The sequence below is a fragment of the Aulonocara sp. 'chitande type north' Nkhata Bay genome, linkage group LG12, assembly GCF_057382095.1.
Source record: "Aulonocara sp. 'chitande type north' Nkhata Bay isolate Kocher_YH1m ecotype deep benthic linkage group LG12, A_spYH_male_GT1.1, whole genome shotgun sequence".
NCBI lineage: Eukaryota > Metazoa > Chordata > Actinopteri > Cichliformes > Cichlidae > Aulonocara > Aulonocara sp. 'chitande type north' Nkhata Bay.
In genome coordinates, this window is record NC_141355.1 from 39,452,067 (window position 1) to 39,474,389 (window position 22,323).

Here is a 22,323-nt window from a genome sequence, read left to right on the forward strand (position 1 = left end):
TGACCGCCGAACGAGACTTAAGGCTAAACTTTACTTTCACTTTCGTTTCGTCACAAACGTCCAGAAAACTGAAACCGCGCCTCACAGGTTACTCACAGGTCACAAGGTCTGGTTACGTGTTACTTGTATCTAAAGACACTTTTACTGGTTTATTGGTTTGCGATATTTTCTGGCACTCGACTGATTTGAGTTAAAGAAGTTCGTGTTTTTAATGCTGCTGCCTTGATTTGTTACAGGCAGGCACACATTTTAAATAAATAAATAAATAAATAAATAAATAAATAAATAAATAAACGATGGATTTATCGTTTTTATTTTGCCGGGTACTGTGTAGATCAGGTGGGTGTTTTCACATCTATAGCCGGTTTCCTCTGGACCGAATCAGCTGCTGCGTTTCTAAACTTAGTTTTTGGTTTATGTGCGTCACAACAAATCACGTCATTCATTGGCCAGGTGTGTGGGGGGCGGGCGCAACAAAAGTAAACACAGGAAGAAGGAGCAGACTGGACAGTTTGGTTCATTTCATGGCGAGCTGCTAGTTCACCTGTGCACGTGTATAGTACCGTCATGCTTTACGAACACAAAGCACACCTGGCTGTTTACGTCACCAACACCTGGTAGTCGGTTCGGATCGCGTTCACGTCATAAACGAGCCGCTCCAAGGATTTGGGATTTTATGTACATATTGTTTTTGACAATAAAGCCTTACTTTGATGAGTTGATGTTCGAGCTCACAAAGTCCCAGGGTGAACAAAAGAGAACCACCTGAGAGGAAGCTGACCCACAACAAAGTCTGAGTAGATGTGGGACATCTACACGTGAGTATGCACAGAAAAATGTTGGATCACAGCCCCAACAACTTAAAAGGGCTCCACCCAGTCCAGAGTCAGTGATGCTGTCATAAAGCAGGACGCGTCACTGCATCTCTGACGCGTAAACAAAGTTCAAGGTGTTGACGGGATTAGAAGAGTGAGTCGTGCTGAGCCCGAGTGCTTTAAACCGCTCATGTTTGATGGAATTATGTCAATGACAGGACTCACTGACGATCACAGAGCAGTGAGAAAACTGAGACACTGAGAAGCAGTTAGGTCAGTGATTGAGCAGCACCCATACAGCTTACAGTAGAAGCGTCCTGGGTTTGAGTCTCCGGGCCAGACTGCTGCTCTCTACATATGCATATATATATGCACATATGTGTGTGTATATATATATATATGTATATATATATATATATATATATATATATATATATATATATATATATATATATATATATATATATATATATATATGACGGACCTATGGATTCTTCAAATATATAATTTAATCTTTACTTGTTACAAGAGTAAAGATTAAATAATATACGAGGTCAGCAGGTACAGTACAGGTGTTCTGTTTTAGTGTCAGTAACGTTTACTGAACAATAAAAATATTGACAAATTGTTTGCTGCCAACAGAAAGAAAATGCAGGAATAAAACTGTCTAATAATCTTTATTTATTATTGATGCTCACAGGGAGACACGAAGACTTTAGACTCTCCTGCTGAGGTCTGATTGGTCAGTAGGCAGTGATGTCATACCTGCTGATCTCTAACCTGACCTGTTAATCAGTGTGTAATCTGAACCGTAGGTGTTGATCATAACTAACTTCATAAATGGGGTCTGGTTCCTGCTACCTGAAGATTAATCCTGAGAAAATGCTTCGGATCATCGCTGCTGTGACCTCCACAGCGAGTTTACTGCGGCGGATCTCGAACAACCCAAATAGAAAAGCCAAAGATCTCCACTTTACACAGAAGATGGAATCAACACTGAAACATTCAGGAGGCTGAAAGTGTTTCTGTTTCTATTAAAAATATGTGTCTCGGATTATTTGCAGAAGCTTGATGATTAAATCAGAGAATGGAGTCAGAACTAATATGGTTTGTCTATAAGAGCACTATTAAACACAATTATACATTTCACGTGAGAATTAAAGCTTTTAGAGCTGTATGTAATTAACAGATAATAAAGGTTTTCCAAAGTGACCAGATTAAAACATCTCCAGCTAATGTTGAAGGTATGAATTCTAAATGTGCTGTAAGAAGGAAGCTTACATGTGTTTAAAATGTACATTTTGTTCTTTATAAATAAACCGTGATAACGAATCGTAGAGAGACAAACATCGCCCCCTGGTGGAGTCTCTGCATACTGTGGTGTGGTTGAGTTTCCAGAAAGCGAAAAGTGACACTTTGTCTTCAGATAACAGATCGTGTTCTTTACTTCTGTGGAAACAAAACTGGTTAAACAAAAGCACATTTTAAAATGTGTTTATTTTAATTCTACAACTGTTTATAACCTGCATAGTTCACTTTTCTGTATAGCTGCATATCTCATATTTCAGTATAGTTTTTCATATTTATATCCTGTTCATAGCCTGTACATACTTACAGTTATAGCATATTCATAACATACGTGTACATTATACCATAATAGACCCATTTCTGTAATATACTTACTTATCTATATTATTGCTAATATATGGTAATGGCCTGTATTTATATAGCGCTTTACTAGTCCCTAAGGACCCCAAAGCGCTTTACATATCCAGTCATCCACACATTCACACACTGGTGATGGCAGCTACATTGTAGCCACGGCCACCCTGGGGCGCACTGACAGAGGCGAGGCTGCCGGACACTGGCGCCACCGGGCCCTCTGACCACCACCAGTAGGCAACGGGTGAAGTTGCCTACTGGACACAACGACCGAGACTGTCCAAGCCGGGGCTCGAACCAGCTACAAGGCGAACTCCCAAATCTTGAGCCACGATCGCCCCATATATATTTGCACTATATCTATATCATGGCTAAAGCACTTCTGGATGGATGCAAACTGCATTTTGTTGCCTTGTACTTTTGACATGTGCAATGAAAATAAAGTTCAATTCTATTCTATTCTATTCTAAAAAAAACTCCCCTAAAAGGTAAAGCTAAAACATTTATTACAATTTTTACTAAAATATGACGACGTCAGCCTGTTCTTGTTAAACATGTGTTGTGCAGCTGTCTCCATGACATTTCATATCATTTATTATACTTGTTCCGGTTTCTTGAAGAGGTCAGCTTGGTACTCGTGTCCCCTGATGTCTGTTATACTGTTGTGAATTTGAAGATACAAGACTCTTTGGGGGAGAGTAACAGAACAATATGAACCTGCATAAAAGTTCAAGCTAGATCATGTGACATGAGAGAAACTGCTTTGGAGTGAACTCGAGCTGCTACAGTCCAACCTGATGAATCTACAGCAGGTTTTAGAGGAACACTTCCTGTTTCATGTTCATTACATCAGACAGATGGTTTTTAAAGAGAACAGGGTGCACAGATCAGAACTTCAGGTTTTTGTATTCAAAGACAGATAATTTGCTGCCACACAGTTCTTTATGAAATGAATACAGGATAGATCGCGTGGCCACATTCTGGGGTTTGAAGGACATATGCAGCTGAATAGCGTCTGCATAACAATGGTACGAGATGTACTCAAAGCTATTCAGGATATGCCCGAGTGGGAGCATATATAGAACACTTTTGAAATAAAAGGCAGCTTGTTTAAAATATGTAGGGACACAGACGGAGGTCAGAGAATTATTAATTACCTTAAGAACAAACGGTCCAATGGTGTTGAAGACCCTTTTGAAGAGTGTGGTGGTTTCATTTTGTCAACCAAACTGATGACAGCGTTCAGAGAGCTTGGTCCAAAACTCTTTAAGAGTGGCGGCCTGTTAAAGCGTGGAGTCAGAGAGAAAGGAGGAGGACTGATGTTTGCTCCGGAAATATTAGACTTATTAATAAGAAAGAAAGTTTTCACACTCTTCATGTGAGTGACCAGTTAGAGCAGGAGGTGCAATGTTTCTGAACTTTCGAAAAGTTCCTTTTATATGTTTAATAAAATTTGTTTCATCTGCTAAAAAGACAAAATCTGTTAAATTGTTTCTATATCATTAACATAAACATGTAATAAAAATGACTTCATCACTGTCAGAGATGATTCAGTGATAATGAATAATCACTAAAAATGATCAAAGTCTTTGTGTTCAACGAAAACTAATCAACAGCTTTGATTACACTCTGGTTTGTTCCTGAATGGCTTCAGGGCCCTGTGGTGAGGTGGGGGTGGGGGTGGGGGGGGGGGGGGGGGGGGTTCACTTGAACAATGGAGACCTGGACCTGTAGGTCCTGTTCTGTCTCATCCAATCAGCACGCAGCTCTCACGATATAAAGCAGCCTAAAGGGCAGAGTCCCACAGTTCACACTGAGAACATCACCCAGACCACGATGGATGGAAGCAGGACCACAGAGCACAGATCCAGCAGCCAGACTCCATCTAGTCCCAACAACAAGACTCTGACCTCCAGGACACCTCCTGTCCTCTCCTCATGTACCGTCAGCCAGACACACTTCTACTTCGCTCCGATGGACATCTCTGACTGCAGGGACAAACTGGAGACGCTGAGCCGTGGTCAGGACTTCCAGGAGCTGGCTCGGGAGCTGGCTCTGCACTTTGACCAGCACGTGTGCGCTCACTGCCTGGCTGTGGACGGTCTGCAGGAGGTCAGTGATGTCGAGGAAACAGACCTGTGAAAGTCTTCCATCACGTCCACAGCAGCTCCACGCCAGCCGGATCTTCACCCCACAAACCAAACGGTCCTTTTAAAGACCAAACACCCACAACTAAGAGCTCTCCAACAACAGCACTCTCATTTCTATCACTGCTGTCTGGACACGTCTGATCTTCATGTTCCTTTAGGCTTCAGATGTAATCAATACCAGTTATTGATTACATCATTAACTGGCTGTTTAACAAGTTTCATGCAGAAGAATAAATTTGAGCCATTCAGTAAAACAAAGATGATTAAATCAACCTTGTTGGATTCATATTCAGAGCGATCAGTCAGATCATCTTTACTTTGCATAACCCTTACCCTGCATTTTTGTTTTTTATTCATCTCAAACTAAACGATATTTCTACAAAGTGTGAGCAACGACAGAAAGCACCATAAAACATCCTCATCGCTCACACGAAGAGTCATTTTCCAGGCTGTTTAAACCTCCAAATAGGATCAGATATGAAATGTGTTCATTTAGTTCTGTTTTTAAAAAGATTCATTTGTTGTAGTTAATAAAAACTGTTTGAAAAGTCCTGATCAGCATTTTCTAAATGACAGAGTGAAACCAAGCTTCTCTCCACACTTCAGTTCAGAAAGGCAGCAGATGGGATAACTCTGCCTCCATCTTTACGTTGCATTTATTGTATTTATTCTTATAAACAGCAGCTCCAGCTGTGCTGTATGCTCGATTGTGTTGTTTTATGTATATCTGTTTTATATTATTGTGAAGCACTTTGTGGTTCTTATCCTGTAAAGAGTGCTTTATAAATGAGGTTATTATTAGTATGTTTCATGGTTTTTCTCCAAGTTCAGATAAAAATCATGGCGACAGGATGTGATGAAGAGCAGGGGGAACAGAATCAGCTGCTCAGCCTCCATCATTCTCCACCCAGAGACTGATGGAGGCTGTCGATCAGTTATTGGACTAACATTGGATTTGAACTTCAACATTTTCAATATTGATTTAAAGCAGCTGAAAAAGGAGTAAAAGAGGAGGGACTGCTCAGTTATTGGTTAAAAAAAACATGAAACATGAATTATTTTATTGTTGCCATGGAGATTGGATGAGTCAAACAGTTTGAAATAAAATCCATGAAGGTGCTGCTCTCCCTCCCTACCTGCTGCATGGGGTGGGGTTTTTTTTCATCCAATCAGCATGAAGCACGAGGTGAGGCAACGCTCTGAACCAGCTCCCAGTCAGCCTGCACTTTATTCACACACAGAGCTTCTTGTAAGCACCAACACCTCCACCCAAGAGCTGGAATCCAGAAATATTCTGGTTTTCCTTAAATGTCACAATCCCAGAAACAAAAACACTACATGAGACACAAACTGTGCTGCTGATGAGAATGTGACACACACCACTCAGGTTATTAAAAGCTCACTGGAGAAAGAAGTCAGTAAAGCCTCAGCTCTGAGTTTGCAGCAGACCCATTCAGACAGATGTTTGTCCCCACAGTGAGAGACGTCCATCAGAGGCAGAGTGAAGCAGAGGCGTGTCTGGCTGACGGTGGACGAGGAGAGAATATAACTGCTGTGATTATATTGCATTCTCTGACATACTAAAAATCTGCAGCATCAGCAGGAACTGAATCTGCATCAACATTTAGTTCAGATTGTTTTTTGTGCTCATTTGAATAATCCTATAGATGCTTGTGAAGAAAATGCACAGTGTTAGATGATGCATATGATGCAGGTTAATTAACTACTATTTAACTGGTACATGAGCAATGATGCCGAAATCCAAAAACATTTTTATGTTTTTATTAATTAAAGCTGATTAAAAATAGGTAAGAAAGTAACCAATGGGATATTTTTGAGTCCATCTCTCACACTCAGCTGTCAGTCTTTAAAAGGACTTGTGTCTCCTTTCATTGCTCATTGGCCAAAAAACATCTGGATGATCCCCGAGACGTCTGGGAAAACTTTCTGTGGGCTGACGAGACAAAAGCTGAACTGTGATTCTCGTTACATCTGGATCAAACTAACAGCAGTTCATAAAAAGATCACAACAACAGTCAGACATGGTGATGGTAGTGTGATGGGCTGGGCTGCTGCTGAATTCTGCTCCTGAATGTCTCCACCAGAAAAACCTGAAGGAGCTTCGACCATCACTTCCTGCTCTGCAGCTAAAGAGCACTTGGGTAATGCAGCAGGACGATGATCCAAAACCAGCAAATTCTCCTTAAAAAAAGTTTTTGAGTGTCTGAGTCCAGACTTAAATCAGATTAAGAAAAAAACCAAATGTTTTTTGACCACTCAGGGATCCTGCATTTACCTGCAACGATGCTGAGAATGAAAAGGCACCAAAAACACAAACCCACCTTTGTTTTTATTAGCAACAGTTTCTTTAGCAGGACTTTGTTGTGCACATTACAATCACTAATTACCATAATACAGGTTATACACATTTTACCTTATAGACAAAAACTTATGCAAATCAAATATGTCAGCATAGGTGGAGCAGTTCATGTAATTTTGCAAGTTCAGTAATTTAAAAACACATAAATTCAGAGCTGAATGAAGATGTTTGACTTCATCATTTAACAACGATCAGAGCTGATTACAGAGAAAAACTGTTTACATTAATAATTAAAGAAAACACGGATAACATCTTAGTTATGCCATAAAACTGGTGTAAATGATATGCAGATATGTTTTTATAATGAATAACTGCTGTGATATTTGGAGAGAACAGGTTAAATTATAACAAAATTAAAAAAATTATTTATTCATCATAAGTGAAAGAAAAATAATCATTAAGTTTTCTTTCACTTGTTTATTTATTCATCTTGTGTTTATTATTAATGACACATTTATGCAAAATAAACAAAAACAAAAAACAATCATAATCAAACCACAAATATTGACAACAGAACAATATATGAAAGAACATCAAGATTCCTTTTAACAACAATCTAATATTAAAAAAGAAAAAAAACATTTTGGTCAAATGGTGATTTTTACCAAACCAAAGAAAATCATCCACATGAGTAATTTTGCTTACATAGTGCAGATTAACGTGTAAATCAAAATGATTATTATTGGTTATGAGTGGAGTTAGTGGGCGGATGGCCACGCCCCTCCCTGAACCTGGTTCTGCTGGAAGTTTCTTCCTGTGAAAGGGAGTTTTTCCTTCCCACTGTCACCAAAGTGTTTGATCATCTGATTGTAGGGTTTCTCTGTATTGTTGTAGCGTCTTTTCGTTACCATATAAAGCCCCTTGAGGCGACTGTTGTTGTGATTTGGTGCTATATATATATAAATAAAACTGAACTGAACTATTTGAGATGATATCCAATCAGCAGCTTCTTCTGTGGTCGTGATGAACAATCACGTGTAAAACATGCAGAACAACAAGTCTGCACATGTTGTTTGTTTCTGTCCTCTAACAGTTAAAGAACAGCTGTAAAAGTGGATTTCTCTTTATAAAATGCTGCAGGTCGACGCGTCCTTGATCTCTTCATTCAAAATTTCTTGCATTAACTTATTTAGTTGTTCTTCATGTTCTTCCTGGAGGTTTTCGATCCCCTCTTCATTTGTCACAGATCTCATTTCTTTTTCATGTTTTTGCATTAAATTCTTGATCCTATTCGAATAGTCAGTCTTTTTGGTCACACGTCTCACTAAGTCGTAAATTTCCTTCTTATGTTCTTCCTTCTGAGCTGCTAAATCATCCACGTGTTTCTTCTGGGCTTGGTTGAACTCTTCAGCTTTCTTTCTGGCTTCCTGTTCATGTTTCTTCTTTAGATCATCCAGAGTTTTCTTATGAATTTCCTCCAGTTCTTTTATTTCCTCTTCTCTTCTTCTTTGATCCTCTTCTTTATTGGTTTTTTCACATTCCAGCTTTTCGTTATAATCGTCCTGTAGTTTTTCCATTTTTTCTTTCTCTTCCTCTCGTCTTTTGTCTTCGTCTTGTCGTTGTTTGTCCCACCATTCTTTCTGTTCTTTCTCCCACTCCTCTTGTTTTCTTCTCATCTCTTCTCTGGCTTCTTCCAGTTTTCTGTCCACATTTTCTTTTGCCTCTTTTTCTGACTGAATTTGTTTGTCCAGCTTTTCAAGTTCTGTTTCAAATTCTTGTCTGCGTCTTTCTTCTTCAGCTTCCTTTTCCCTTTTCTCCTTTTCCCTGATTTCCTGTTCCTGCTTTCTCTTCTCTTCTTCTTCTCTAATTTTATTTCTCATTTTTTCGAGTTCTTTTCCTCTCTGTATTCTCTCCTTTTCTCTTTCTTCATCCATTCTTTTCTTCATAGCCTCCATTTCTTCCTTATGTTTTCTTTCAAATTCTGCCTTTTGTTCCTGAATCTCTTCTTCCTTCTTCTTTAAAATCCTCAGCATCTCCTTCCTTATCGCAGTTTCAGCCTCTTGCAGCATCTCATTGGTGTAGAAGCTTCCTCCATTGTTCTTCACCATGGTGTCAATCTTTGCTATCAGATCACTGACTTGTGTGCGGTTTTGTTTGTCAGAGTTATTGAACACATGGTATCTTCCTCCACAGTCAGAGATCAGCTTCTTAAAGGAACTGTGACATTTCTTCTTGATGTAATCATCAACAGACTCTCCCTGACGCTCCAGTTCATCACCTCTGGTTAAAAGAACGATGGTGAACTTTTCAGAATTCTTCCCAAAAAATTTCTTGATGAGTTTCAGTGTCTCCTTCTCTTCTGCTGTGAATCTGCCGATCTCTACCACCAGCAGGAAGACATGCGGTCCTGGAGCCAGGAGACTGACACATTTCACCAGCTCCTCTTGAATTTCTTCATTGGACAAACTTGTGTCAAACAGACCAGGAGTGTCGACCACAACAACAGGACGACCGTCCACCTCACCCTCTGCCTTCGTACAATATGTTGTGACCGACATTTGACTTGATTCAGCTTCAAACTCGTCTCTTCCTAAAATGGTGTTTCCTGTAGAGCTCTTTCCACAGCCGGTCTTCCCAATCAGCACAATCCTGAGACAGTCTGAGTCCTGTTCTCCACCTTCATCACCTAAAACATGAAAACAAGAACAAGTTAACACTTGTATACTGGATTAAAACTCTGGGTCATTGGAAATAGAAAATCTAAACTACTTACCAGTGACAAGTTTTAAGACTTTCTCCATTTGTGCGTGTAAAAATGTTGCAGTTGTATAACAGCACAGTTGTCCTGTAGGCTGACTAATTTTGTCCACAATCTCAAACATCTCTGGGATCTGCTGTTTGTTCTTGATGTTGAGAACAACTGATCTTCCTCCACAGCTCTGGAGGAGCTTCTGGATGTTCTTATTTTCCTTTAAAAAGTTACCAACAGCTGGATCTGTAGGATCTGAGTCCACAGTGAACAGAATCATGGTGAAGTCATTGACTCGAGAGCCGAATGCATCCTGGATGGTCTCTAACTCTCTCTTGTCTTCATCAGTGAGGGGAGCCACAGGTAGGACCAGGATGAAGGCATGGACACCCTCAGGATCACAGAGGGAGATACACTTGAATGATTCCTCCATCACTGCCTCCTGAGGTTTTCCATACAAGGCAGGCAGCTCCACCAGGGAAACCCAACGTCCACACACCTCTCCCTGATGTTTAACACACTCTGATGAGTTGGAGGCTGAATGAAGCTCAGTCTGACCTAAAATGGCCTTGGCTGCTGACGTCTTCCCTGCTCCTCTCCTCCCACACAGAACCAGGTTCAGACTGGACTTCAGATTGGGTTTAGCCTCTTCTTTTAGCATTAGATATTTTCCCCAGTTTTCACTCACTATCTCATTCATTTCTTCCATCAACTCTGAATAATCTGTAGCAGAACAATTTTTTTCAAACCAGTTCTGCCTTTGGTTGCAGTCTTCAATGAGTTTTTCCACTGAGTTGTTGCCTTTCTCCTCTTTCTGTGTTATAATGACCATTGAGTGTTTAAGGGCATCTTGACCAAACAAGCTCAGGACCAAATTCAGAGTTTTTCTGTCCTCTTCAGTGAAATCAGAAGGTTTCACTAACAGCAGCAGAACATTTGGTCCAGGAGGACAGAGACTCACACAGCTCTTCATCACTTCGAACAGAGTTTTCACAGACAGACTGAAGATGTCGGGGGTTTTGACTACTGTTAGCGGTTTCCCTTTCCACTCTCCAGAGGCAGCGCGACATTGCTTTCCTCCAAGGACTTTAGGCATATTAAACTCTTTCTTTCTAATGATGATCTTTTCGAGGGATGATTTTTTGTTCTCACTTTTTCCAAAAAGCATTATCCTGAGTTCATGTGCTGAAAAACAAAGATAAAACTTGTAAATTACCTTTAAAATTGTGACACACAGACTTTTGTCACCACAGTTTTACTACATTCTGTTACAGGGTTTGAAACATTAATAAGATCACCTGATTGGTTAAATACCACCACCATTTACTTATTTTTCCTAAAACAGTTAGCTGATGATTGCTCACGATAACAAGAAAACTGCAGATGCACTCTCTATTCACAGCGCACAACCAGTATCACCTTTTAATATTATCTGCCCCTCTGTGAATCGCTGCCTTATCGTGGTGGAGGGGCTTGTGTGTTTCAGGGATCCCAGGTGCTATGCTGTTGGGGGGCTTTTGCGACCTGGTTGTGTGTCCCATTACAAGTTGCCCCTGAGTGAGGGACCAGACACTAAGCCATTTAGAAGACCCTTATAAGACCCTTACCAGACCAAGGGAACAGTTTACCCTGTCAGGCATCCGGTTACCTGGGCACCATTTTGGAGCTAGGACATGGGAGGTGACCCGAGGGAGAGCATCTGGTGACTTGCCTTAGCCCATGGGGCCTGGCCGGGTGCAACCTGAAGAAGGAACATAGGCCCATCCTCCTTTAGGCAACCCACCTTAAGACGCCATAGAGGTCGGGTGCAATGTGTGTACTAAGAACGGAGACACTGGCAGACTGATCCCTGCTACAGAGACTGGTGTCTTGGACATGGACTCTCACCTCTCTGGTGGGGAAGGAGCCTGAGCTAGTGCATGAGGCCTGGGAATGCTTTGGTATTCCACCGGATAAGCTAGAGGAGTTGTCGAGAAAGAGCAAGGTGTGAGGTTCTCTGCTTAGGCTGCTGCCTCCAGAAACCAGAGTCTGGGGACAACAGGGACAAAGTCATCCCTCACCGTAGGTGAGGACACAGAGGCAGTTATACAACTCGTTGGTGGTAGAGCTCCTGGGGTGGATGAGGTTTCCCCTGAGTTCCTGAAGGCTCTGGATGTTGTAGGGCTGTCTTGGTTCACACACCTCTACAGGATCTCATTGAGAGCCTTTAGATTGGTAAGCCAGGGTGGGGGTTCTTATCCTCAACAAGGTGGACATAAGGGGGTGCTCCAACTACAGTGGCTTGCAAAAGTATTCGACCCCCTTGAACTTTTCCACATTTGGTCACATTACAGCCACAAACATGAATCAGTTTTATTGGAATTCCAGGTGAAAGACCAACACAAAGTGGTGCACACGTGAGAAGTGGAACGAAAATCAGACATGATTCCAAACATTTGTTACAAATAAATAACTGCAAAGTGGGGTGTGCGTAATTATTCAGCCCCTTTGGTCTGAGTGCAGTCAGTTGCACATAGACGTTGCCTGATGAGTGCTAATGACTAAACAGAGTGCACCTGTGTGTAATCTAATGTCAGTACAAATACAGCTGCTCTGTGACGGCCTCAGAGGTTGTCTAAGAGAATATTGGGAGCAACAACACCATGAAGTCCAAAGAACACAGCAGACAGGTCAGGGATAAAGTTATTGAGAAATTTAAAGCAGGCTTAGGCTACACAAAGGTTTCCCAAGCCTTGAACATCCCACAGAGCACTGTTCAAGCCATCATTCAGAAATGGAAGGAGTATGGCACAACTGTAAACCTACCAAGACAAGGACGTCCACATAAACTCACAGGCCGAACAAGGAGAGCGCTGATCAGAAATGCAACGTGGAATTCCAATAAAATTGATTCATGTTTGTGGCTGTAATGTGACAAAATGTGGGAAAGTTCAAGGGGGTCGAATACTTTTGCAAGCCACTGTATATGGAGATCACATTCCTCAACCTCTCCAGGAAAGTCTATTCCAGGATGATGGAAAGGAAGGTCCATGCTTTAGTCAAAACTCGGATACAGAAGGAACAATGTGGTTGTAGTCCCAATCACGGAACACTGGACCAGCTCTTAACCTCGCAGAGATATCTGAGGGTGCATGGAAGTTTGCCCTACTCCTCTACATGCGTTTAGTGGACTTGGAGAACGCCTTTGACCGTGTCCCTCAGAGCATTCTGTGAGAAGTTCTTCAGGGGTATGGAGTGTTTTGCCTGTTGCAGCAAGCCATTTGATTCTTCTACAACCATTGCTAGAGCTGGGTCCACACTGCTGGCAACAAGTCAGACTCCTGGTGGGTGTTGGACTCCAGCAGGACTACCCTTTGTCACCAATCCAGTTCATTATTTTTATGGACAGAATTTCTAGGTGCAGTCCAGTGGTGGAAGGCACAAATTCGTCTCTGCTTATTTTTTCAGATTATGTGTTTCTCATCAGTTTGGCTCATCAGGTGGTGTCCTCCAGCTCGCATTGCAACAGTTCACAGCCAAGTGTGACGTGGCGAGAATGAGAATCAGCACCTCTAAATCAAAGGCCATGGTCCTGTAAAGTTATTTATTTCATATTCTGTATAGTTTTTCATATTTATATCCTGTTCATAGCCTGTACATAGCTTGTACTCACTACAGCCTGTACATACTTAGTTATAGAATATTCACAACATACTTCATACCGTGTACATTATAACATACCATAATAGACCCATTTCTGTAGTATACTTACATATCTATATTATTGCTAATATATATTGTAATATATCTATATCACTAAAGCACTTCTGGATGGATGCAAACTGCATTTCGTTGCCCTGTACCTGTGCATGTGCAATGACAATAAAGTTGAATTCTATAATTCACAGTTGGAAGAGGAGCTCCGCCTTCTTTCAAATTGGAATCGTTCAAACCTGAACTGAAGTTGGAAAGTTCACAGCTAGACGCAGATGATCTCACCTCTCCATAATCCATGACTTTCTAAAATAGTTTCCTAGAACTGTTATCAAGCTAAACACCTTTCTTACCAACAGTACCTTAGGCTACGTCCACACGTACACGGGTATTTTTGAAAATACGGTATTTTCTATGCATTTGGGCCTTTCATCTACACATTAACAGCATTCTGGGTCACTGACAGCTGAGATTTTAAAAAACTCCTGCCAGGGTGGAGATTTTCAATTTACTCACGCAACATCAAAGGTGTGCGCCGTTTTTGACGTCACGCTGTGCGCCACGTTATTGTTTACATGAGATGAATTTCAACAATGGCAGATAAAGACAAAATACTGTCTATCTGCTGTTAATCTTACTATCTGCAGTTTTCACAGGCTTACATACACACACACAGCTACTGTCCCTCCGTTAAGAAAGACAGAGGCGTCAGAGTGAACTTCGGACGTGGTTTCTACATTCAACACAGACGTTGTCACAACCCAAATCCTGACGTCCGTTTTGAATAAATGTAATATTTTTTCAGTTACATTTCTGTATGCTCTATGCATGTGGTTCATTCCCAACGTGTGAGTCTACACAACAGCCAAAATACTGTCTTTAGTTATTAACATTTGAAATAATGAAAGCACTTGAAAATGGCACTTGCAATGTAACACAAAATTAGCTGCCTTTCAGAAAAACAATAACATTTCAGAAGTACTGAAGGTTTTGTCAGGATACAAAGGCCTGTTTACTCTTTCCCTCCCAGGCTTCTATACTTCCGATTGGCCAACATTTCATTTTTAGCGTTTACATGTGGACGGGATTATATTTAAGAGTTGGATCATTTAAAAAAAAAGTCATCTCCAGGATTTCTTTCAGAAAGGTAGTGAGCCAGCAGTTGTCAGGAGTTTCCAGACAGTTTTACAAATTGCTGGATTTGTAAAACACTGTTGAAAACCCTGAACTTAAACCTGACCATCACATTATACTGTACAGAAAACACAGTTTTAGACTCACCGCCCCTAATAGGATCCACGTTGGCAGGGACTTTTTCTTCCTCATCTTGACTGGGTGAAACCGATGTTTCCTCACTGGAAACTTCCTCCCTCATGCTCTTCTTCACCACTGTATCTATGGCTGCTAACAGCTGCTCTTGTTCCAGGTTCTTCTGCCACAACAATTTTTCTCTACATTTCTTGATAATCTCTCCTAACTGTGGATGCTGCTGATACTTTTCAATGGAACTTGAACTCTTGTCTTTGGGCATTATCAGAGCCAGTGAACGATCAAATGATGGATCACCAAAGAGTTCAAGGACCATTTGTAGCCTCTGTCTGTGATCCTCAGTGAAGTCTGCAGGCTGGAGGACCAGCAGAAACACATGAGGTCCAGGAGCAGAGAGTCTCACACAGTCCTCAACTTGTTTCGTCAGATCTTCTGGGGAGATTTTAGGAGACAGCAGATCTGGAGTGTTGATGAGATCGATTTCTTTCCCCTTCAGCTCCCTTTTGACTCTCAGACAGAGGTCTGCTTTATCCTCAGAGCTGAACACAGTCACTCCCAGTATGAAGTTCCCCACTGAGCTCCTCTTAGACCAGCTGTTCCCCAGCAGAACGACCCTCAGCTCAGACACTGAAAAATAAGTTCAGTTTCTGAAACACTGAGTTTATTTTAAACACACGTTTTTAAATTATTCATTGATTTTTTTGTAGAAACTATAATATTCATGCCTCATTCTGTGATGTTTTAACCACATTTTCTTCTCCTTTTGTAAAAGAAATGAAACGATTATGCTCTTCAGTCTAAAACAGTTTAAACATGTAGGAGACGAAAGTTAGCCTGTTAATGTCTAATATTTTATCCATGTTGTAAGATGTACATATTGGTAATAATTTAGATTCCAATGGTTATAGATAAGGAAACACTTAAATAAATGAGGAAATTCATTTTACTTTAAAATCACATTTTAGCATCATTTTCATGGTTATTTAGTGTTTTTCTACTTTTTTAGTTGCTGTTGCTTTAATCCGCTGTAATAACGCCCATGCTGGGCAGTCGCACCTCTGCACTGTGGAGGCTGTAACCAGTGTTGGGGAGTAACGGAATACATGTACCACCGTTACGTATTTAAAATACAAAATATGAGTAACTGTATTCCGTTACAGTTACCGTTTAAAAAGGTGGTATTCAGAATACAGTTACTTTGTTGAAATAAATGGATTACACTGCGGGATTTTCCTGTGTCATAAGGCTCTGTCCTCTCTATATTTGGTAATATTTTTGGTGAGTGCGAGGGAGGGAGAAAAAGGAAAAGTACAACTTGTCACGGAGCAGAAACGGGAGCTGGAAGCATGTAAATATAATAACAACCACTGCAGCCTGACGAGCCCAGCTGTGAGTAAGCTATGAAGACTCGACTGTACGCTGTGTTCCTGTTTCCTCTGAAACAATAAGCTCCGTTGGAGTCTTTCAACGCCTCTCTCTGTCTCTCGCTAGCAAAGTGACCCAGACAACAAAGTAAAGCTAGTTTTCAGCTACGAGCCCGACACGAACCCGACGTATTAGCCAGAGGTCCCTTTGCTACGGTTCGGAGCCGCGGACCTGTTTTATATACGCGAGGAATAGTTTTCTATACGAGATCACTGCAAAAAGTGCAGCCTTACCTAATGTCCACCTGCTGTTACTCATTTATATCAAGATTTAAACATGTAGCTGGTGTTGGTGTGGAGAGTAACCTTCAGTAATAGTAATGAATCACACAGCAATAGTTCATTCACTATCATGCTTTTTACAAAGTAATCCAAAGTATTCAGAATACGTTAGGAAATACATTTTGGGACATGTAATCTGTAATCTGTAATCTGTAGTGGAATACGTTTTAAAAGTAACCTTCCCAACACTGACTGTGGCTAGCTCTGGAGTCAAACAGTTTAAATAATTTTGTCGTGCAGCGTACAGCAACATTCATGTGAGTTCAAGTTTGTGGAAATTAATATTTGTGCGTTTGTTTTCAGCTACAAAGCAACTTTTGTGGATTATTTCAACTGCACAAGGACACGTGTATGGCTTCACTACCAGCTGGTGATTTCCACGGTCACTGAGCATTTTTACTCAATTTCTTCAAAAATATTAACAGTATGAACAAAACAGAAATATACTTATACATATTTAATCAATTTAATTTCCCATTCAATGCATTCAAGATTTTGACCTGTAACTACTGGACTCACAAATAAGCAGGAAATCAGGCTGCAGGATTTAATAGATGCTTCGTTCTCTCTTTAAATAAGAAAGCTCCTGGCAGAACATTTCATTCCTCTAATCCACCAGCTTCTCTTATTTTATTCATGATATGAAATGTTGTTAGTTTGACTTACAGTCCTCAGACTCTGAGCTGCTGTGTTCTGGTTTGTTAAAATCATCATCTGCAAAAATACAGAAACATGAATCAGTGCTCCAATTTACAATTTCAGGCTGAAAACACGAGAATCTACAAATGCTACGGGAATAAAGTTTTTTAAAAAATTTCAGTTTAGCAAAAGTAAGTTTAGTTTGTTAACTGCTCTGGCATCACCTTTACACAGACACTTTCAACACATACAGATCAATATTTAATCCAAGCTGTCAGAGCTCACAGCTTACATCAGTACAAAATGAAAATGATCAAAATTAAATCATCAATCATCATAATTCAATTAGCTCATTAAATGTTATTTCCTCCTAAAATCATTTATGTTCAGCGAAGATAAGTAAATAAACACTCTGTGTGTGTGTGTGTGTGTGTGTGTGTGTGTGTGTGTGTGTGTGTGTGTGTGTGTGTGTACATAATCATATACTGTGCATCCCAAAAGTCCCCGTTCATTTCCTTCTTTCGTTGCTTGGGCATCAGTGAAAGCTCAGACTTTACAGTTCTTGTAAGACGATCACTCGCCTTACAAGTGATCGTCAGGGTTTTTCAGTCCCTGACTGCAATTCAATGTGAGTTTGAGAAACTTTATGGACGTCACATCAGTGCATTAGTGTAACACATAACACAACTTGTGCAATCCATAGCAAGTTTCTTGAAACGCCTCCTTGAGCAGGCGTTCATGCAAAGCCAACGAAGGTTCATCAAAGGGCTGCACTCTAACTCAGCATCACAGCTCGACTCAGCGGCTGCTTCAGAGAGGATAAAGCTCTGCCTGTACCAGCTTCAGGTTATTCAGAAATTTAAAGCAGCAAATTATAATGCTGAGTGTAAATGTGTGAATCACTCCTGCAACCTCCGTCCTGGAAAAGTTCAGTGACGAGTCTCTTCTCTCTGGTTGAAGCTGGTGGTTTAGTGTGCAGAGTCTCAAGTTTCATTTGGAGCTGATTTATGTGCTGAACATAAATGTTTTTATGTTTGTTTTTAAGAGAAAACTAATTCAACAAAAAGTGGAAAAAAAACTCATCATATTTCTTTTTCTGTTTACAAAACAGAGAATTATTATTATTATCATGATGTGGGGTTTTTTTTTCTTCCAACAGGTGAACAGGTGTGTTGCATGGTCAGAATCACAGTAAGTTACCAAAGGCCAACAGTGCCAACCAATTTTCACACTCCTGTCAGTATAAAGAATGAATCTGATCTCAGCAGGCTGCAGGTCTCACCTGCAGTCTGTCTGGACTCACCAGGTGCTGCTGCCATCATGTCACTGCTGAAAGTCCACCGACTGACTGACCTGAGAGAGGAAAAGATGATTTTAAGCTCTCTTGTGCTAAACTTGCTTATACAGACACATGCAGTATCATACAGTAAGTCTTTGGATGAGCAGTGAATACTAAATACTTTACACTGTGTCCCCAGAACTCCAGAAAAACAATGGTCTGCACAGCTCAGATGCCAGAAACACAGTAAGCTGTTGTGCATCAACTATTGAATTATTATTTTGTAACTTTGATGTGTTTCTTTGGTCTGTTGTTCAGAATGATGCAGACAGACAGCAGCTACGTCAAATCTCCAAGCAAAGCCTTACAGTCCACATCAAGACCTTGAAAAGCTCATCCATGCCTTCATTACTTCGAGACTAGACTATTGCAATTCTCTGTTCATGGACCTCCAATTCTCTCTCCTCCAGCGTTTAGTTCAAAACGCCTCTTAACTGGCACCAGAGGGCATGATGACATCACTACTGTTCTAGCCAAGCTACACTGGCATGTCCGATGTCCGCATGTCAGATTCCAGTCAATCGTTTAAATCACGCTTAAAAACTCACCTGTTCCATTTGAAGCAAATGAGTTTGGACTTCCTCCCGGTCTGCAGTTGTGCTCTGTAACTGTAACTGTAACTGGTTTTAATTGTTTTTAACTGTTTTTGTTGCTTTTGTTGTTTCTGTTTTGCTACCTTGTGTGAAGCACTTTGATGCACACTGTCCTTTTTAAATGTGCTATAGAAATAAAATATTGATTGAGTTAGCAAACTAAAGTTTTTCTTCACAAGCACTGAAAACATTCATGCCAAGCTTCTAAGCAGTCGTTGTGTGTTATACGTTTCCTGTCATTTGTTTCATTCTTGAGTATCTGAACTTTTCTTCTGCTTTTCTTTGTGTGAACATGAACAAGAAATTTGATGTGAGTAGTTTCACAGTTTGTTAAAACGATGAACTAAAACGACCTGGTCCAAAACTTTAGAGGTGGAAAAACTACATATCAGAAATCACTGAAAGTGAAGAGAGATGTGGAAGTGCAGCAAGACAGCAAGAGCAAAGTAACTCTGACGTGGACGATCTGTTTTTGGACAAACGAGGTTTAAAAGATAAATGTTTGTGTTTTAAGTGGATTCAGAAGGTTAGTAACACCATTTAGAGAGGACTCAGCCTCAGAATTATCACGAAAATTGATTTTATGAGCTAAAAATGAAAAGTCGACTGACTCAAACACTTGTTAAAAACATGTTAATACTAAACAATATTGGCGTTTTCTTAAAAATAAAAAGTGGACAGCATTATTTTAGCTCACTGAAACACTCTTCTGGACTCAAACTAAGACCCTTGTTAATGTCACAGATTACAGTACCAGCGTACATGTAACATGTAACATGTAACATGTAACATGTCAATTTAAGGATCTTTTCATAGGAAAGAGATTCTTCATCCACTTCAAAAGTGCACTTCTTAGTTTGTTTTCATGTTGCCACTCATTAAGTCAGTCATTCCATAAAATACACAAAATGTTAAAGGACAGTTTCAGGTTTAATAAACATTTGCAAGCAGAGCTGTTTATCTAAGCAGCAGAGTGAACCAATAAGGACAGCTGCAAAAACATCTGTACACTCAAAAACGGATTAGTATCCCTCACAAACATGAAGCAATAATTCTGAGTAAAATGCAGCTGAAATATGTAAAATCAAAGGTTTATTGATTTAATAAAATTATATTACTAAGGACAATAATCCTGGTATATACTGAATGTATATCAATCAACTACATTTCACCAGATTAAACATTTTATATTGTTCTTATGTAACAAATTTACAATGATTAATTACCCAAAGTCAGAGTTTTGAACATAAATATTATTTTTGAGTCTGTCCACATCTCTCAGCCAGTCAGGAAAAATGCAAATGAGATGGAAAACCTGATTTAATTAAAATGAAGAAATGACCGAAACAAATTTCATGTCAAAAATGTTTTAGTTTAGCCAAAAAGGAGGAAGCGGAAGAGTCGCAGCAGAAACACTAAAAAAGGCAAATAACTTAGATTCTATGAGAATAAAGAAGATAAAAATCTGACTGATCTGTTATAGTTTGAGTGATTGATTCCTTTTAACAGCAGGTGTGTGTGTGTGTGTGTGTGTGTGTGTGTGTGTGTGTGTGTGTGTGTGTGTGTGTGTGTTACCTGTTTGCCTCGATCCGACTTCACAGCTGAACACCTCTGCACGCTCTGAGACACAGCAGTGCTTCTTCTTCTGTGTGATTGTGTGTCTGATCACATGGTGTGCGTGCGGTGGGGGGTAGTGATGGTGATCATGTTTTCTGTACTTTCGCCAAAATAAAAATCTTTTTTGTTTGTATATGTTTGTAATCATTAATCATAAAAATAACTTATTTCAAACAAGAATGATCCACACTTGAGACCTGATTTTAAAATATATTTGTACATGTACGTATTAAAGCAGGCAGCATTGCGCGAGTGTTTTCCTTTAAGAAATCAAATCATTATTTTTAAAGTGTACTTCGGTTTGACTCTCGTCGTCTCTTTCCGATATTTTATTTGTCCAAGTGTGACAAACGTCACAAATCACGATGTATTAAATGCTTTTCACAGCACATCCATCCTCTGGGTTTCAGGGGCAGCAGCAGTCTGATCACCGCCTCCTCTGAAGAACCCGCCTGACATTTGTGATGGAAAATCTCTGAATGATCATCAGCAAATCAAAGTTGTCCTTTTGTTATTTATTGAAAGCAAACAAATCAAAATCACTGATATATAAAAGTGCATCATATCAGACTCAACCAAGGCTGAAGCAGAAACAGTGCTACAGTACTTCTGTCACCCCCACATCTGGATACGTCTCACTTCCTCCTGTTGACAGATGACACACCGTATGTGGTGAACAGTCCGCTGACTTTTCACCAAATAATAGAAGTGGTTTCTTTCTTACCGTAATGTGCACCTACAACTTCCTGTTTACCACAGAACACAACTACATCAAACCTAATAAAAAACAACATCACGGAGAAACTTTATTAATCGTGGAGGAAAATGTAGTTGTCATAAAATCATAAATACGACTGACAACAAAGCGAATTTATGAAATGAAGCATAGAAAGAGAAACATGTAGCCTCCACCTTCATCCCCAACACTCAGCAGGCTGAATCGTCTTAAAGGATCTTGACAAGTCAAAGATCAATTTACAAACTGTGGTGTTGGGTCAATGTTCTGAGCTTCTCAACTATCTGAGTGGCTGTGCTGGCGGGTCTGACTAACTGGGGGCGTGGTGGTATCTGGGGCTGTGATGCAGGGTGGCATGGAGGGGATGGAGGTCAGAGTGATGGGGGTTTGCTGGAGGTGTCAGAGGAGCACAGATCGTGTGATGTGATGATGTTTGAGCAGGCGGAGTTAAACCTGTTGTTTTAACTCCTTTGCTCTATGCACATCAGAGTTTCACCCCCACCTTCAGCGATTTTTCTCTGCCCTCTCCTCATGTCCCTGTTATCGCTGCTCCAACTTCCTTCAGTAGATCACAATCAAGTATCAAGTCTTTGTAAAACCAGGTTTTCTAAAATCTTCAAAAACTAAGAAAGCAGAGAAACTGCTCTGTAATTCCATCCATCCATCTTCATCCGCTTTATCCGAGGCCGGGTCGCGGGGGCAGCAGCCTAAGCAAAGCTCTGTAATTGAATACATTTTATTTCCATATTTGTAGATAATTTTTCTGTCTTATTTATATACTGTTATTTACTTATGGTCTATATTATTCTTATAAATATGCCTGTGTTTGAAGAACTGACTGCAGACTCTTATGTTATTTAACCATGTCATGTATTTCATTTTTATCAACTTCCTCTAATTAAAGGAGAACGATGGCCCGTGATTTATACCCTCCTTCCTTGTTCATTGCACCCCCAGCTGGTCGCAGCAGATGCCCGCCCCTCTCACAGCCTGGTTCTGCCAGAGGTTTCCTCCTCCTAAAGGAGAGGTTTTCCT

At 40.3% G+C, this 22,323-nt stretch overlaps 1 protein-coding gene across 1 annotated transcript; it reads right to left on the reverse strand.

Moving 5' to 3' along the window:
- Positions 1-7,509: 7,509 nt before the first annotated feature.
- Positions 7,510-20,544, reverse strand: LOC147318109 (uncharacterized). Its single transcript, XM_086257757.1, has 6 exons — positions 20,511-20,544; positions 18,307-18,356; positions 17,031-17,078; positions 14,671-15,285; positions 9,721-10,881; positions 7,510-9,633 (listed from the first exon to the last, which is right to left on the reverse strand). The coding sequence occupies exons 2-6, from the start codon at positions 18,323-18,325 to the stop codon at positions 8,072-8,074; spliced, it is 3,405 nt and encodes a 1,134-aa protein (XP_086113883.1). The 5' UTR covers positions 18,326-18,356; positions 20,511-20,544; the 3' UTR covers positions 7,510-8,071.
- Positions 20,545-22,323: the final 1,779 nt, after the last annotated feature.